This window comes from Thunnus thynnus, chromosome 5 (assembly GCF_963924715.1).
Source record: "Thunnus thynnus chromosome 5, fThuThy2.1, whole genome shotgun sequence".
NCBI lineage: Eukaryota > Metazoa > Chordata > Actinopteri > Scombriformes > Scombridae > Thunnus > Thunnus thynnus.
The window spans coordinates 32487336-32507111 of NC_089521.1; the positions used below are offsets into that span (position 1 = coordinate 32487336).

The following is a 19776-nucleotide window of genomic DNA, read 5'->3' on the forward strand; positions in this document are numbered from 1 at the left end:
CGTCAATTTATGACTTGCTGTGTGTTTCAGAAATAAAATCAAACTCTCTGTACCATATTGAATTGCATAGCATTGTTCCTCTGCATTGCGTCTAATTGCATCGTATCACGTTGATTCGCATCGTGTTGAATTAAATTGTGTCGAATCGCGCTGCGTGAAAACGGTTGAATCGTATCATATCACATTGGTAGTTGCTTCATATATATCTTTAATATATCGGATTGTTGGCAATAAATCGGGATGCATATTGCAGAAGCAGAGAGATTAGCTGACATTAGCATTATGCTAAAAGTGACAAAATGTGAATTTGTATTAGCTTTAAAGACATCTAAATCCCACCAGACTTATTTAAGATGATTTGTAAAGAAAAATATTGTTATTAAAATGATAATTGCTTTGGAGTTGATGCTCTCTAACAGTCTTTATGCTAACAGTTTTTATACTAATCAGGCATTTTATGATGATGTTTCCCAAATGTAGGAATCCTCAGGTCATAGAATATTGATACAAGAAATTTGATTTTGATTTTGGATTTGGATTTGTTTTAAAGGTTTACATACTTTAGAGAGCCCTCACTGGTTAGTTTAACTGTAACTGTTAGCTAACGTTATCTGCCGCTGTTAGCATGAACAACAGACTGAGCTAAATCACAGAAATTATCTTGGTGCCAGTCCTTATACAGGCTTTACTAATGTAAAAAAAAAAAAAAAGACTTTCTTCAACCTTCACATACAAATTTTAAATTTTAAGTCTTTAAAAAAGAATTGTATGTTGCTGGTTTGGAGAACAGACTCAGAAATAGCAGTGATATTGATTTTGTAGAAATTGATACAAATATTTAGTCAGTTGACTTCTACAGCTAAACACTAACTGTATCTCAACCTCAGCCTTTTTTTTCCAGTAGGACCAAGATGAGGTAAGTTATAAAGTCAAGTTTCATTATTTGCAGACATTAAAAATCATGTTATTCACAATAATCACTGGATTTTCTTTGTTCTTCTTGCAGATTTACTTAAACACGGCTTGGTGTGGTTTGCTGCAGAGGTAGGTCCGTTCACTTTTTCTGTTGCTGTGTCCTCCTCTGGACCATTAATCTGAAAGCATTTTTGTGATTTGGCAGGTAGTAAAAGAAAAGAGCAATAAAATAAGAATACCAATGTTGAAAGGTTATGCAGCTCCTTTAGTCTGGGAGCTGCAGTTTCCAGTTCCATAAAGAGAGATGTTGTGTTTGGTTGAACTGTCACAGAATACATTAAAAACCCTGATTACGTGTCAGTGATATGTGGCAGCAGGATATAAAACTTCCTGTTCATGTCAGCTGAAGCCACACAGCACAATATAAATCAAATACTAAATACAGATAAAAACCAACCTTTGACATCACCGGAGTAAAAACTGTGACTCAGGTCCAGCAAAGATTAATATTCAGGGTATTAATGCACATATAGGTAAGTTTTTACGCACAAGTGACGTTTAAGGTCTTGTTACTATAATATTATGCCCATTTTTGATGCCTTAAATCAGAAATTGAAAGATTACTTTTAAAGTCATAAATAACTTGTTCATCAAATTATTGATTTGTAACCATCTTTTATATATCTGGCTCCAGGTTCCAGCTTGTGATATACACCCACCGAGCACTTTATTAGGAACACCTGTGCAATCTAATAGAATCTGATACAACAGCTCTGCCATAAATTCTACTTTTATGAAGCTTATACATTTTCAGTTTTTGTTGACCTTGTCAGAAAGGTGATGATTCTACTTTATGTTTATTATTGAGGTCGTAGTGGTCGGTCATGGTGTATCGGAGTGGATTATATTGAAAAATGTTTCTAATATTTTACCCCTCTCATGTATGGACAAAATATTAGGAACACTTTTGATTCCACAGGTGTTCCTAATAAAAGTAGAGTCAAGTTAAGCCAATTTTAATTATATAGTGCCAAATCACAACAGAAGTTATCTCAGGGCACTTTTCCCATAAAGCTTTCTAGATTGTACTCTTTATTTTACAGAGACTCAACATTCCCCCCATGAGCAGCACTTGGCGACAGCAGCAAGGAAAAACTCCACTTTAATGGGAAGAAACCTCGAGCAGAATCTGACTCTAGGTGGGCGTTCATCTGCCTTGGTTGGGTTGTTATATAATAAGTGATTTGCTGTATATTTGCTGAGCAAACAGTCATACATTATGGCCAATGATAGCTGACTCATATGAAACAACTGTTGGATTGTCAGACATTCAGTCCAGAGGCTTGTGTTTCCTGATCTCAACCGTACAATGTTACAGAACTTAAGTGCAACGTTAATCCTGATCACGTCAGACTCTAATCTGTACTGACAGTAAAATATGACATAGTTTTAGTGTCAAAAAGAGGGTTTCATTTACACTTGGTGGTTGAATATTGTTGATGGGACGTCTGTATGTTTGTTTATTGGCCTCATTCTGTACCAAGTCTGACTAACAGTTATCACTTGGCCGGCTCAACAATATCTTGAATATTTGGCATCTAATTCCTTGGGGTTACTGCAGGTTATATTTGACCTCTGCTGACGGCTGTATCATATCCTCAGATAACAGCTGCCTCTTCACTTAAACTCACACCAGCCAGAATTAGAAATGAGAGAACTGAGCAGAAGGGCAATCTGAAGAGAAGAGAGCTACAACAGTTGATGGAGTAGTTTGACATTTTGGGAAATTTGCTTATTCTCTTTCTTGATACCACTTTTATACTTATACATGCCCAGTAACTATGTAGCTAGAGCTAGGAAACAGTTAGCTTTGCATAAACAATGGAAATAGGAGGGAAACTTTCCTGATTCTGTCCAAATTTAAAAAATACATCTACCAACACCTCTAAAACTCACAAATGAATAAGTTAATAAGTCTTTTCAGGAGTAGACAAAGTTACAGCACATATTTGTCGACAGGTTTCTGTTCCAGTCAAACACTGCAGCAGCTGATTTCACTGATTAGTTCTTCCTCTCTGAATGAAAGTTGTTAATCAGTGAAATCAGCTGCTCTCAATGTCATGTCTTTTAGCGCTTCTAAATTAAACAAGACATTGCAACAGGCGTCTGCGTTAAAGTGTTACATCAGAGTTATTGGGTGACAGCTGAATATGAGAAATACCTGTTGATGTGTTTTGTGTCACGCAAAGATCTCTTTAACAGAGCTAATGGCACCAAGACATTTTGGACACTGTTTAACTGCAGTGCATTTCATTTTCTGCAACCAAAGATCTCTTAGATTCTTTTCAGTTTGAAATACAATATTTTATCTCTGAATTTGAGTTGCAGATGCATGCAATAACATTTAAGCTTGGGAATAAACTGCCCTTCCAATCCTCCCCTTCCAGTCCTGTTGTAGCTCGCTGATTGGGCCGTTCTGACCTGACGAAGGCCAACTTCAAGTGAGAGAAGAAGGAGATTAAAAAGGAGGTAAGTCTCTTCTATCGAAGGTGGAAACTGACACCAAAGACATGCTGTGAGACTTTAAGAGCACCTGCTGAGTGAAGTTTCAATCCAGTCTAGATGCCAATAGAGGGCACAGGTGTCCTTAAATGTTACAGCTTTGTTTACATTGTTTACATTATGTTTTCTACCATCTTGCTTTACATGGTTGGATTTGGGGATCAACCAGTAAACCAGTAAACCAAAAGAACAACCAGAATAGTAGTTATACCACTATAACAAATATATAGGTATAAGTATAAAAACATGCAGCCATAGTGGCTAAATCAGACCGAAATTTGAAGTCTTAAGCTGCAGTTCCTCAAATGTCCACTAGATTCTGCTCCAAGCTTCTAAAAATATGACAGTTTAGAGTGAATGGAAAACAGCTTCTCCTTTAGAAATAGAAAGTCAGAACTTTTTTTTTGAGTCATATGACTTTTATGTTGGTCTTTTTGGAAGTTTTGTGCTCTATCTTTATATTTTAAATTAGTGCAATATAACAAAACCATTAAACCAATGATGGATGTGTCAGAACGGTCAGTACATCTTTTACACAACACATTTGTCTGTCATGGATAATTGAAACTTTTCTAATGTGTCTTAGTGGATATTCTTATATTATTAAATTATTCTTAAATTATTATGATGTTTAGAATATATTGATGGTTGAACAGAGGTGTGTTTGGTACTTAGGTGTGGTGGTTTCTACTTGTGTCCCACTTCAGTTCACACATTATAAAGGTGCGGTCACACAATGTTTCTGTTCAGCTCCAAAAAGGATGTGACGTCTTGTTTCTGATGTGGGGAATGAATAAATATTGATCATAGTCGATTGATCACAACTGTAAAAAGTGTATAAAAGTTACACTACGGTTTGTAGTCTGAAGTAGGAGGAGCTATTTTGGGTGTAAAAGTAAAAATTCCATTCATTATTCCCATAGACAATGTTAGTGACTCACAGTCTGAACACAGTTTGAGCACTGAGAGAGTTTCATGTCAGAACAAAAGATGAACAACTGTGTTGGAGAATATCTGGTTCTTTAGGAAAAAAATCAAAGACTGTGTACATAAAAATTTTGGGGCAGATGTTAACTATGGCTCCCAGTGTGCATATCAGTGAGAAACAGCCAATCGCTGAGCTTAAAATTTGATCATGTGTGCAGCTTACAGCGTGTAGAAGCTAAAAGTTACGATGTTGAGAAAACTGATTTTAGAATCTACAGAGTGAATCAGTTTACTTTTAATTTCTGGGTCACTTTTGAGTGAATTCAGCAAATATGGTGACATGTTTTGTTAACAACTTCAGCGATGAAGTGTTTTGAGTTCATTACGCTCTGATTTGCACCCATGGTTTCGTCTCCATAGCAATGGCAGCCAAGATGCATTGGTATTGTAGTATTCTTAGCTGTCCCCCAAAATCACGGACAAAACTTTATTTGTCAAAAACAAAATTGAAATATTTAAAACTGGTGGTCATAATATAAGCCTATAGGATCATTTCTTTATCCAGGAAATTCCTGAGTTTCAGTGTCCACCCCAGTAACATGCCTGCACTCCAGTACACCACCACCAATAATCAATCAATCAATCAATCAATCAATTTTTATTTACAGAGTGCCAAATCACAACAAAAGTCATCTCAGGGCACTTTCCACATAGAGCAGGTCAAGACCGTACTCTTTAATTTACAGAGACCCAGAAGTCCCCCAGCAATCTAAGCCTATAGCAGCATAACTAAGGGCTGATCCAAGGTGAGCCTGGTCGGCCCTAACTATAAGCTTTATCAAAAAGGAAAGTTTTAAGCCTACTCTTAAACATAGAGAGGGTGTCTGCACCCCAGACCGAATCTGGAAGATGGTTCCACCAGAGAGGAGCCTGATAGCTGGGAGCTCTGCCTCCCATTCTATTTTTAAAGACTGTAGGAACCACCAGTAAGCCTCCATTCTGGGAGCGCAGTGTTCTGGTGGGATAATACACTACTATGAGCTCTTTAAGATATGATGGTGCCTGACCATTAAGGGCCACTACACTACAACACTCAATACCACCATTAAAACTTGAAACTGGACAAGTTTCTCTGGCTGCTCTGCAGGTGAATGTATAATACAGTATTTCTCATAATTCTAGACAAGATGCAGTGATGAAAAAACATCAGTAATAATGTTTAGTATCTTTAAAAACAAGCTGGTTCATATTGACTGACCTCGCCTTGGATATTCAAAGCATCAGCCTGAACTGGTGACTCAGCATCAACTTGCAAAATTTAGATAGAAACAAATAAATTCAAAATTAAAAAGTCACAAAATGAATTAATTAAATTTTGACACTGAGGAAGACTTTTGTCTAATGTATTATGTAACAGTGGAGCACATTTTCACTCATTTGCTATATTGAAATATGCAGTTTATTGCAATAACCTCAGTGACAAGCAGTAAATCCGACCTTAAACCATCCCCATGGGTGACACTACAGACATTTACTCCATATTCCAAACACAACCAGATGGTGAACAGATCTAAACAAACTGCTATTTATGTCCGGAGTATGAATCAAACTCCATGTAAACATACACATATAGTTATAAATGCTTTCACATAGTGAGGAAAGGGCACACGCTTCAGTCACATTTCCAAACTCGGACCTGCTCGAACATTCCCGAGGCTCAAGTTGTGTGTCAAGCGTCTCCGCAGTATAACACCCGCCCAACTCTGACAGAACTATGAGCTTGACCCCCAACATCACACTCCGCTGCTACATTCCTAACATGACTTAAATGCCATCATCTCCGCTGTCTGCACCTCACGCAAACCTATCACCACCATTCCCCCTGGCCTTCAGTCCTATAGTCTGACCAGCTACATGCTTACGGCTCCGTTGACACCTTTACAGTCAGTTGGTCTGATGGTTATCACTGCTTAAGAGTTAACTAGGAGATCAGTAACTCCAGTGCTTTTGTGAATGTAATGATTGATGTAATATTATTCACTTGGATATATTTAGTCTTCAGGTTTTAGCTTCTGATTTGTTTTCCACATGGATCTCTGTTTCTATATCTGTTTCTATAGACTTGTGCATTAAAAGATTAAAACTTTGACTTCCATGAAAAACCTTTTTATACCTGCCCTGGTACTTTATTGAATGATTAGCTTTTTTTTTTGTTTTTTTTTACAAGTCAGCAATTTCCTAATAGTTTCCTAAACTTTGGTACTAATTATAGAAAAAATAACAATTTCCTTGAAGAAAAGTTTTAAGGTAAATGTTCATTCATTAATCATTTGTTATTGGAAGTCTTAGTTTCCAAATATGTTCAATTGCATGTTATGGCAGCTGCTGGTTTACAGTACTGGTACCTTTTTATTTAATTCTGTTAGTAATGTAGAATAGGTGAAGCTTGGATGAGTAACATATCTTTAAAACAAAAACAAAATCAGATGCCTTTGACTTAAAACAATTAAGTCTTTATTATTAAAGCTTGTGATCCAATACCGGATTGTTCAGTTTTGAACAATTTTGGTTCGTAACCTTTTAAAATCGAATCCAATCAGGGATCAATCAATGATAATACTTGTCTGCCTGATCGCTTAAAAGTCAAGTAGATTTTCATCAAAGTGTCAGTCAAATATCTGCTGTATTCCCAGAATCTCAGTGTCTGTAGAAACAAACAAGATTCATTCGAGATTAACTGTTAAACTGCAGACTGCTTTTTCTCTATTGTTAACGACACGAAACTCATTTAATTAAAGCATTGATGATTAATTATTGAACTTACAGGCTACCTAGAAACCAAAGTCTGATATATCTTATTCCTCTGTGCCATAGACCTCCGTTGTTGGTCGACTATTAAAAACATGTCAATTAGTGGGTGACATGTTCCCTCATTATGAAGTGTTTGGTCGCGTTACTTTGATTAGAAACGGTTCCAAAGATCAAGTTTTCAGTCTCTGGACAGTAGCTCCATGTGAGGCATGTGCAAGAACGCGGTTCCAATTACAGTGCTTCATTAGCTTGTTGTGCTAAATATCACAACCTCTTGACTTTGTACTACATTGTACTTCATTACAAAGTCAAGAGGCTGTGATAGCACAACAAACTAGCTACTTTCCGGACGCAGAGACCATGATCGCTGTTATTAGTCTTTGGAGCCGTTTCTAAACAAACTAACTTGCCCAAACTCTTTGTGATGAAGTTAATATGTCACTGTTTCAGTCTCTGTAGAGCAGCTAGCTTATTGTGCTACATATCACAACCACTTTGTAATGAAGTACAAGAGGTTGTGATATGTAGAACAAGCTAATAAAGCTCTGTAAACAGAATCATGTTACCGCACTACTTTACACAGAACTACTCTCTGGAGACTGAAAACATTATCGCTGTTATTAGTCTTTAGAGCCGTTTCTAAACAAACTAACGTGACCAAACTCCTCATAATGAAGGACCATGTCACCCAGTGCAGCGGTGTGACTCATTCTTGTCCTTTAAATAGTTTTTGGACAACAATGGAGGTGTACGGAACAAGATATATCAGGCTTTGGATACATACACAATACTTGTTAGTAGCATGAGTTCATTGTTGTCTTTGCTGTGCACATGAGATTTGTTGTCAATAAGAAAAACAGAAAATCACCAGCCTTATCTTTTAACAACAAAAAGATAGATCTTTTAACTGACTGAATCTTAAAATGGGATTTAGTTGAACCACCTGCAGTTTCCAGTATAAATACAAAAACATTACAACATTACAGGTGGCATTTTTGCTCAGGTAAATTCCCCCTTAAGAGGAATAAATGAAGAATGCTTTTGAGCGAGTCACAAGGTAATGTCATCCACATAGAAACTCAGCCAAATTCCTGCCTACCTGAAATCATGCCCAAACATTTTTATAGCATCAAGTGTTAATATGAGAGGGCCTTCTGTGGCCAGAGAAAAGTCTGGAAGCCTTTTTAAGTTCTCGAAACAGCAGTCCAAGATGAAACGCTAACCAGGCCAGCCGGTGATTAGGTGATATTTATAGACGGCAGAAATGTGAGCTTGTTAAGCACTTTATTTAGAGCAATAGTTAAAAGTTATATCATAGTTTCACTGGTGGTTTCTATCTTTTTAGCCTGTTTCTGAACCCCTAAGAGTCTGGATGCTGCAAGTTCATCGTACCTTTGATTTTGTAATTTTGTGAAAAGCCAGGCTGGGCTGTTTTTCCACTGCATGGCTGTGTTAAATGTCTTTTTATGTTCTGTGAAGTTATAAGTGAGAAACTTTCAATGCAAACTAGAAAATGTTGAGGAAGTTTGCTTTCAAGGTTGGATGATCGAAAACTTTGGTCCATCTTACAAATTCAGGTAAACAGGAGTTCCTGCCAAAATTAAACTTGTGTATTTTATACCTGAAATTTGGCACTCATGGGCATCTCAAGATGATTACTTTATTTCTTGTTATTGAGAAAACCTCAGAAACGTCAATATTTAAAGATGGCTGTTGGATTCTGCTTTTCTCTAGGAGCCAAACATACCTTAAAAACCCTTGAAAAACATCATCTTCTTCATCTATCCACAGGTGAACATAAAATCAAGGGGACATTAGAGGAGACAAGCTGCCTAAATATACCCAAAAGTAAGTGGTTACAGCAGAGGTTTTAGTCTATGAGTATCAAATTGTGCTGTTTTAAAAGAACGACTCATTCAATGCACATTAAAACTTGACAGGAAAGGATTTAAGGGGGTTTTAAGGGGGTGTTCTCCAAGACTGTGTCCCTAATTTGAAGTCTGTTTTGGGTTTCAGCTCAGCAACTTCGTTCTCCGTTAGCTTGACAACCTTCAGCTTGGTCCTGTGTTCGGAGGTGTCGGGCAGCTGTGGAGGAGGCTCTGCTGGTTATTTACTTTGCCGAGACGAATCTCCACAGATAAGATCTGTAAGTGAAGGCGGCGGCAGGGAGACGCTAGGATTTTATTTGATGATTTGCTTTCCAATTTTAAAGGACGTGTCATTTGTGAGAAATTTGTGTCTAATTGGCGATGGCACGTTAGTGTTTGACACATTATAAGTCCTGAAGACACATGGACATCTCAGTTAATAGGATTTATTTTTGTTAACGCGACACATTTCTTGAACAGACTTTTGAATAAAAGTTATGAAGTGTGATGCAAATTACTGGCAAGAATGATGTATAGCTGGTGTTGGGGTCAGATTGGTGGCTTTTGATTAGACCTTTTCAAAAATGTTTTTTGGGGTAAATCTGGTTCCAAGTTTGGCAAATCAGGTTTTGAGCCAGACCTGGATAATCAGTCAAATCATCATTCTTTTCTGTCTTCACAAATCTGGAACCTGGTTTAAAGAGTTATTAGGGTCTAAATGAGGAGTGTAACAACACAAAATCAGCTAATTTTCTTTAAATTATGTGTGGACTCCACTATGAGAACAACAACTCTTAATTTGCAGTTCGTGTATCCGGTGCAAATCATCACTAGATCTCTGTTGTATGGTAACTGCTCTCTTCATGGACGACATGTTTTTAATAGTTTCTGGACAACAGTGGAGGTCTACAGCACAGAGGAATAAGATATATCAGGCTTTTGGATACACACACAATACTTGTTAGTAGGATGAGTTCATTGTTGGTTTGGCTCCAAACATGAGATTTGGTGACAATAAGAAAAATATAGAAAATCACCAGTTAAATCCTTTAAACTCTGGCGTCTTGAAGGTATTTCTCACAGATGTTAATAAACCAAAAAATAACCCCAAAACACAGAAATGACCATTTTGTCCAATTACTTGATCAGTTCTGTTTTCTTCTGGTTGAGCATTTCAACTCATCAGTGGTTCTATACTGAATATCAATCACCATCATCCTTTTCCTCCCTTTTATAGTGTCTTGGTGGCACCGAGTCCTAAAGTGAAATCAGGCTCCTCCTCATCGACGTCTGATTTACAGGATGAAGCTGGCAGGACATCATGATATTTCAGGAGCTTGTTGGCCGATTGGTCTGAGGATCCAGCATTTCCATAAACAGGAGCTCCATATCCATATCTGAACCCTCATATATATACACCCCAGTGTGATTTCCTCCCAGTGCCAGTGGCTACTGCTGCTCTCCTCCTCGTCTTTCCCTCTCGTCGTAGGTGAGACCGCTTTCCTTCTCTTTCTTCCTCCTCCTCCTCCTCCTCCTCTCTGTACATGCCTGAGTGGAAGCTGGTAAATTGATATGAAGCTGCTGCTTCATAGAGACACTTAGAGTCGTTTTGGGGAGACTTGTTGGTGAAGTGTTAAGGTGATGAAAGTCCTGACCTCTGGGGTTTGTTAATAAGAGGAGGGAAATGTGATCCAGGGTGAAGGAGAGGGCTAATTACTGAAGATTGCGAGTTTGAACATTGTATTTAATGAGCATGAGGCTGTGGATGCTGTTTTGTCTGCTTAAGGATTTATATTTGTACAATTATAATCACTGAGCCTCAGTTCTGAAGCATTTGGCTGGTTTAGTAAGTCAAGACGGATTATTATTTGAATAATTTGTTAAGTTTAGAAATTGTATTCCTCTGCTTAGCTTATTTTAGCTCTGGTCTTTGCTTGAGATCTTTTGGCTTTGAGAGAGGATGATCAGATTTCAGGTTTCAGAGAGTACACTGTAAAAAATATTAATCTTATCCATCTAAACATTTTAATGTCATATTTAAGCAATCACAACAAAATTTTGAGGTATTTCCACTTGTTCCGAGTTCAGTTTCTCCTTTAGATTCAGGAATTTTCTAGAAATTTGAGTCAAAACAAGAGAAAGGACAGCTGGTTGTTTAAATAGCATCGTGAAAATAACGCTGAAACAAGTTGGCTTTGTTGTGGAAACTCAAATTTTGCATGGATTTTTTAGAATTATTTTTTACAGCTGTTGGCTGGTTTGGAAAGTTTAGAAATGTGATCTTTGCACTGGGATGTTTTACAGTGCATTCTTTTCTAAAGCATTTAGAAACTTGATCTCTACACTCTGACATTTCTAGAGCTTTGATCTGCAAAAAAAAATTAAAATTAGACGATAAAATGACAAAGTTTTTTACAGTTTTTACAGTGTATTCTCATTTTTTAAGTCTAACTTGGCGAGTGTAGAAATTTGATCTCTATACTTTTTTTTCTGGATGTCTCTGGAACTTTGGTCTGGAAAATTGAGAGATATTTTTTTTGTTTATTTTGTGCTGAGAAAAAAAATAACAAGCAAAGAATTGAATCCAGTTAATCTGATTCTTTTATTGAGTCTCTGTCTCTGTGTTGAGATATTTCCAGTCTGCTTCTGTCATGTCTCAAGATTCTGGCTTAATAAGATGGAAAACTAAAACCTTAAATTATTTTTAGGAAAAATAACTTGTGAAATCTGATCCTTGGACTGAGTGACTAGTTGAGACGGATTTGTTTTTGTGGGGTGTGTGTGAGGGTGTGTGTGTGTATTATTGACAGCCGGGTGTTTGGCGGCTAACGTGCTACCACTGCACATTTCTGCTGGACGGATTCTCATCCATGAAAGGAATTGAAGTGTTAACTCCCAGAGGATATTTGGTTTTGAACACCTGTAAAGGAGCTTATCGTGGGCGTCAGTGTCGACATTTGACCCCCGGCGACTCTAAACTCCAAACTTAGCTCTGTCACCACTCAGCCGCTCATCAACTGTTATAACAGATCACATTTCATGCAGAGGAGGGTCTGAATTGCTCTGATATTTAAGCAGCAAGCAGATGATTACATTGTTTATTACGTACTTTGTCTCAATGAGTTTTTCTTCTGTTCTGTGTTTTTTTTTTTTTCTTCAAACAGGTCGTGAAGAAAAAAAACCGCCAACATGTCTGAGTAAGTGTTGCTTCTTGATTATTGATTTTCTGAGTGTAAAAATATGTTTCACTGTGTTTTACATGTTAAAACTGAAACATCATAGAAAACAAACCAGTGCCAAAGTGTTAAAATGTGAAAATCAAAGTTATATTTAAGTTAACGAGTATTAGCAGTAAAATATACTCAAGTAGCCAAAATAAAAGTACTTATTGTGAAGAACAGAGATTCGTTTTGAGTGCAAACGAATCTGCAGGTTTTGAGATTTTCAGGTTTCCCGGTTTGAGAAGAAAAGGAGGTAAAGAAAGAGAAGAAAGAGGGTGGAAAGGAAGAACAATTGAAAGGAAAGAAGTGAGGAAACAAGGAAGAAAAGAAGCAATAATGGAGGAATAAATAAATGTAAAGAGAGAAAGGAGGAAAGAAGGGGAATATAAATGAATAAATAAATAAAAATGAAACAAGAAACAAAGGAAAGGAAAAGATGGGAGGAATGAAGAGAGAGAGAAAGAAATGAAGAGGAGGAGAGAATGGAAGAGAAGATGAAGGCAGGAGTAAAGAAAGAAGGAAAGAATCACAGGAAAGAAGTTAGAAAGGCAGGAAAAAAAGAAGGGATGAATGAAGAAATAAGCACAGAAGGAAGAGATGGAGATAAAGAAAGAAAAAGCAGGGGGAAAGATGGAAAGATGGAAAGAAAGGAAGAAAAAAGGAAAGGAAATGAGGAAATAAGTGCAGAAGGAAAGGAGGAATGGAGAAAAGAAGAAAGAGAGACTGAAAAGAGAAAGAAGGAAGAATGAAAAGAAAGAAAAAAGGAAAGGAAAGAAAAAATAAAGGAGGAATGAAGAGAGACAGAGAAGAAGAAAGTCAAGACAAAGATGAAAAGGAAGAAGGGAGGAATGGAGAAAGAAGAAAGAAAGACAAAAGGATGGAAAGGAAGAAAAAAGGAGGGCAATTAGGAAATAAGTACAGAAGGAAGGAAGGAAGAGAGGAAAGAAATAAAGGGGAAAGAAGGAAGAAAAAAGAAAGTAAAAGAAGGAAATAAGAAAGGAATGAATAAAGAAAGTGACCAAAGACCATTAACACCATGAAAAATGACACTTTTAAACAAAAATCATTAACCTTCATTAATGAAACGAGTTCAGCTGATGTTTCATCATCATCACGCAGCAGGATGTTGACGTTTAGATAAATGACAGATTAATGAAGAGGAATAAAAAGACTTTATTGGCATGAAAGTTATGAGAACAATGTTGACTCCAAATATTTGTACAGTACAAAATAATATGAACATTAACACAACATTAAGATTGATATATAGTAATATATATATATATATATATATATATATATATATATATATATATATATATATACAGTATATGAGGGCTGAACGATTTTGAAATAATATCTAATTGCAATTATTTTGACTGATATTGCGATTGTGATGTCATTTGCGATATATCATATTTACATCATTATTCTCATTTTCATTGAAAAACACATTAAAATGATTATGATGTGATTTTTGGCCAGTTTATCTCTGCAGTACGATGATATTTCATTTAAAATGGTATTTTGACATTGCAATTTGAAAATTGTTCAGCCCTGTAGTAGATCTTATGCATGTATTTTATGTGTGTGTGTCTCAGGCTGTGGCATGTTTATTATGATGTTTATTATGATGTTTATTATGATGTTTATTATGATGTTTATTATTATGTTTATTATGATGTTTATTATGATGTTGATACATAACGGGAAGCAGGATTTGTTCTGTTCTCCTTCTCCGAGGAGTATTTTTAATGTTGAGAGCTCATTAAGCTTTTAGAGTTGAACTCGTTAAAGTAAATGTTCCTTATTTCATCAGGCAGAGCCTCACCTGTCCAACAGTGACCACGTACTCTGTTTTCTTTTGGTTGCCGTGATTTTTTTGTGTCGTCCTCTTTCGATTTGTGGTCGCTGAGCCTCTACTCGGTTATGATCAGTCTCTGCTTTCTATTTCTAACAGTAGAGAGATATTCTGCCAAGTCACAATCTCTTTTTAGGGGTCTGATAACATTCTAATCTACTTTGGATTTTTAGTTTTTATAATTTGGTTGACGCTGGTTTTAGCAGTGTTGAATTGACTCTAACAATGTTTCTGCTCTTTCCAGACATAAAAAGATGACTTCCAGCCGCAAGCATCACCTAAAGGTACGACAGCGTCTGTCGATCGTCTGCCGTCTGTCTGAGTTTGATTGATCGGCAGGTTTGCGGCTGCTGATACAGATTTCAATATTTCAGAAATGAAGCAGCTGCTGATTTATAACAGCTGCTGTGGAAAAGTTTGATTACCTGCTTTACCACGTAGAAAACTAAACAACAGTTAATTGAGTCATCATTTTGTCTATGAAATGTCTGAAAAAATGTAAAATTCCCACTTTAATATCCTGAAACCTAAGCTAGTATATTTAAATGTGTTGTTTTATTCCACCAAATATCTCCAAAATATTCTGTTTATTATCATAAATGACAAACAAAAGCATCGAATATTCACATTTATGAAGCTGGAATCAGTTAAATTTTGTCAGTTTCTGCATCAAAATAAGACAATCTGTCATCTTTTGTAATTTGATTTAATGAAATATAAGAATTCTCAACTACCCAATATCTGATCCTTCATAAAAGGAAAGTTTGATCAGTAATCAATCATGTGTCGTACCAGTATGGTTTCCTATAAATAATGCAGAAAACCAGCAGCTTAATTAGTGTGTGTCGTCTTAAGAAGGGTGTGTGTATGTGTTTAGATTTGTGTGTGTCATGTTTGTGTCATGTTTGCATTATGGGTGAAATAATTTTTAGAGCTGCAATGATTAATTGATTAATCGGTTAGTTGCCGACTATAAAATTAAATGCCAACTATTTTAATAATTGATTAATCATTTTGAGTCATTTTTTTAAGTAAAAAATGTCCAAATTCTCTGGTTCCAGCTTGTTAAATGTGAATATTTTCTGGTTTCTTTAGTCTCTATGACAGTAAACTGAATATTTTTGGATCATCTTGACGTCATCTTGATCTTTGGGAAACATTGATCCACATATTTCACCATTTTCTGGACCAAACAACTAATTTATTGAAAATAATCGATAATCATAATGAAAATAATAATTTGTAGGACTGTCATCAGCACTATAAATGTTGTGGTTATGTGATGAATACTAAAAAATGGAGCAGACATCTTATTTTCCTGGTAAATCTAAATAAAGTCTCTGTTGGTCTTCATCACAGCTGTCAGAGCTGAGACAGTTTAAAGCCCCGAGGCGCCACCTGCTGGTGGAAACTGTCAAACACACAGAAGGTGTTTCATGATGGGTTTTTTTAAAAAAAATAATTTTCAAAGCAAACAGGAAGCTGCTGATGCTGGAAAACTTGGATTGAATACGTTTCCAAACTTATTTTTCCTGGAAACAAGTTTCTTTCTTATGAACACAGATGTCCAGGCCTGCAACCAACGATATATCTGTCGATTATTTTCTCAATTAATTGATTAGTTTGGTCCTTAAAATGTCAAAAAATTCAAATCAATGTCGGTCACTGTTTCCCAAAGCCCAGAGTGACGTCCTCAAATGTCTTCTTCTCCACAAGATATTCAGTTACTGTCACAAAGGACTAAAAACCAGAAAATATGAACATTTAATAATAATAATAATAATAATAATAACTTTATTTGTATAGCACCTTTCATACAAGAAATGCAGCAGAAAGTGCTTTACAACAAAAATTACATGACAAGGAACATAAAAGAACAAATTTGGGCTTTTTTAAAAATCATTTCTGCTTTTTGCTTCATCATGCAGCAAACAGGAAACGTATTTCTCACTCTTCCAGTTACAGAAAATGTTTAAATAAATACCAGATATTTTGAAATTGTTTACATATTGATGTGGTCGCTGCTGTCTGTCTTTCAACCACAAACTGGAAGCTTTAACTGTACCAGATTATATGTTGCTGATAATTTAATTACTCTCCATCATCGTATTTTATTCGCTTTGCTTTTGTTTTACACTCTACTGACCCAAGATCATATTAGTGTCCCTTATGATGTTCAGTTAAAAGTTGACAGGAATTAAATTAAGTTGAATTATCTTTGATTCCTGTTTTACAAACATTTAAGCAGTTAGTAGTGAGGAGGTGAAGGGTCATTCTGACCTGACGATATATAGACCGAGATATATTAATATGGCCAAAACAAGATGAAGGATGTTTTTTAAAAAAATAACTTAAGAGGTAAAACAGTGACTCTGCTGAGGATATGATAGAAAATAGTAACATTTTAGTGTTATTTGTTAACATTTACAAATCTTTATAGAATTTCAAACATGTGAAGTCTACATGTTTGAAATTCAAACCACATTTTTTGGAGTTTGACACACTGAATTTTGTACATGTGATGCCAAATTTTGCATGAAAAACATCTTTAAATCATCTCTTTGTGAGTGGACTTAAGTGAAATTAAAATAAAAATCACAACAAATCTTCAAATCCAAAATAAAAACTAGTGAATGACATGAATGAAAACATTATTGCAGGCAGGTTTTTTTGTTGTTTGTTTGTTTGTTTGTTTGTTTGTTTCACTGACTCTCTGTTGACTCTCCCTGTTTCCTGCAGAGTGTGATGCTGCAGATCGCGGCGGGCTGGATCGCACAGGAGGAAAAAGACCTCGTAGCTGCCAAGAAGGCCTACATGGATGAGAACTGTCCCAAACCCACCACGACTGGAGACCACGACGCCCTCGTTGTGAGAGACGCTACAACTTCAAATTTAGAGTCATATGCTGGAGATTTATCACTTTCTCTCTATCAGATTCTCTTTAGCTGATGCATCTGTGCATTGTGGTCTTATTTTACACAACAGAATTATCATTTAACCTAAACTTAAGCCCAAAAACCTGAGCCAACATAGCTGAGGTACAGGAATCGTTCAGTCGTCCTACTTAACTTCATTTTAATGTTTTTTTATGCAGATGATGTTTCTTTTTATTTGACTACTGACTGTTGTCATTATTATTAGGCAAGGCAAGTTTATTTGTACAGTTTCAACAAGACAATTCAAAGTGCTTTACATATAACATAAAAAGCATTAAGCGAAGGAACATGATGCAATATAAAAAGACAAAAAAGACACAGTAAAATAGAATAAAGCCGATTAAACAGGAGACCAAAAGTGCAGCTACAGTACAGTGAAGATATGAATAAATAGTGGTGTATTTGATTTAATAAAAGGCAAACAGGGACATCTTAACCCTCCTGTTGTCTTCCTGTCAACCATGCAATTGGCTCAACTGTTTCAGAGCTAGAGCTATGAGAGCAGTGATGTGATTGGCTGAGAGAGTATTTATTAATCACCACACCTGCTGATCTATATTCACCTTCACTCAGCCCTTTTGCACGTTGCGCTGCAGCACATAAATGAACCAAAACAACAGGTGTGCATGAAGACCCGCCGCCTTGCGCTCGTTGTTGCGTTTGCACAGTTAAAATAGGGCCTTTATTTAACTTTATGCTGTTTAAAGTTTCTTTGTTTTGTGGTTTTTGTATTTTATCTGCATTATTTTAACCTGTTTGTTAGTTTTCCTGGTGAATATGTGTGCAAAATGTGTTATGTGTAGGTTATATTTATGAATAGAATAAAACCAAACCAGAACATATAAGAGCAACAGTGAGTTTTGATCAGTAAACAAACATCACATCTGTCTATTTCCTTCAGGATGTCTGCAGAAAGCTCGGCGCCAAAATCGACAAAGTGGATGAAGAGAGGTACGACATGGAGGTTAAAGTGGGCAAAGCTAAGAAAGAGGTACATGTCCTCCTGCTCTGTGTGTGTGTCATTATGGTAAACAAAGACAGCTGTTACTGTCGACTGCTAAAAATGATTCAAACTGAATGTTGAGAAAAAAATCCTCCTTTTTTTATTTGTACACAAAAGCCAACAGACCAACTGACAGACTTTAGCTCAGACTCAATAATCTCCAGTTCTTTCTATGATTTTCCTCTAATTTCTCTCTCAAATTTAAAATATCATCTCCAGAACAAACGTACACGCAGATTAAAATCATTAAAAATACTAATTAAAGCTGTTTCACCTAAAAAATCAGTGTTTCTCCGACGATGTTGGGTGAGCACCGGACCTCCTGGAGAGGCTGTTAGCCGAGCTGCTGCTAACGTTTGCCCAGTTTATTTCTCTGATAACGTAAGATCCAGACGCCCAATGACTAAAATCCTTCTTCCAGCTAAAAGATATAGTTAAAAACCACCTAAAACTGGCTTAAAACTGAATAAAAGTCAATTTATAACAGATTCTGTGGAACAACCACAACGCCGATGTATTATCTTGTATGTCTGTAAGTTACTCTTTGGTAGACGTCATTGTAGCGGACAAACACAGCGCCGCCGTATGCATCTGGTGCGTGTTTACTCTTTGGTAGAGGAGGTATGAAACAGTCCGTTACTTTGATTAAATTACAGATTTCTCTGGGTTTGAACATTGTTGGAAACATTTGGGATAATCTAAGTACACAACTCAACAAAATATATAACATAGGTCTAGTTGTTTTTAGACATTTTAATGTGGAATAATTACATATTATAGCTTTAAACTGCTTGGTCGCTCTTAGATTGAAGAGCTGAAGATCAAAGTGGTCGACTTGGCTGGAGTGAAGAAACCCGCTCTGAAGAAGGTACGCATGACCGCCGACGCCATGCTGAAAGCTCTGCTGGGCTCCAAACATACAGTCAACATGGACCTGAGGTCCAACCTGAAGCAGGTGAAGAAGGAGGCAAAGGAGGAGGTGAGTCGCCGCAGCGGGAAGGTCAGACAGAGTAAAGACAGAGTCGAATCAGAGAGTAAAACTGTTGACTGTGTGTTTGTGTCCTGCAGCCTGCAGAGGCGGTCGGCGACTGGCGTAAGAACATTGAGGAGAAGGCCGACAGGAAGAAGATGTTTGAGACTTCCTAAAGAATTAAACTCTGCTCCTGTAGTTGCTTTGGGCTGTTTGCACTTTTTATGGAAATTTTCATTGAATTGAAATTTTGTTTCATTAAATCTGTAAGTTTCAGCTTGGTCTGTTATTTTACGTCTGCATAGCTAAGAAGTGGTTTAGATGTAGTTTTTCGAACCTCAGCAGAAGCGTTTCATTCAGACCTTTATTCTGTCGTGTGACTTCCTGTTTCACTTTTGACAACTTCCTGCTCTTAGTGTTTTTGTAATAAATGTGTTTTTGTTTCCTACATCTGCTGTCATGAGATATTCTGTCTTTGACTCAGTGACGCACGCAACACTGCAGACAAAGTGAATGGCACACTGTGATCAAATTTAAGTTCACTTTTTAACATTTAATCTTGTTCTTCTGTGTTTGTTTTTTGTCAAACGTTAAAGCAACGCTCGCCTCAAAACAGAACTCATGCTTGTTTTTTTGATATTCAAAATGACTTCAGTGACCTTAAAGACATTGAATTGAAAGTTAATGTTCACAACTTCTACA

The 19776-nt window shown here is 36.5% G+C and overlaps 1 protein-coding gene across 1 annotated transcript; it reads left to right on the forward strand.

The window, feature by feature from the left end:
• The first annotated feature begins 10489 nt into the window (after positions 1–10489).
• On the forward strand, positions 10490–19350 carry LOC137183633 (troponin I, fast skeletal muscle-like). The gene is made up of 7 exons (XM_067590824.1): positions 10490–10572; positions 12248–12280; positions 14410–14449; positions 16905–17033; positions 18003–18092; positions 18910–19083; positions 19173–19350. Exons 2-7 carry the CDS (start codon positions 12273–12275, stop codon positions 19248–19250), a joined length of 519 nt encoding a protein of 172 aa, XP_067446925.1. The 5' UTR covers positions 10490–10572; positions 12248–12272; the 3' UTR covers positions 19251–19350.
• Positions 19351–19776: the final 426 nt, after the last annotated feature.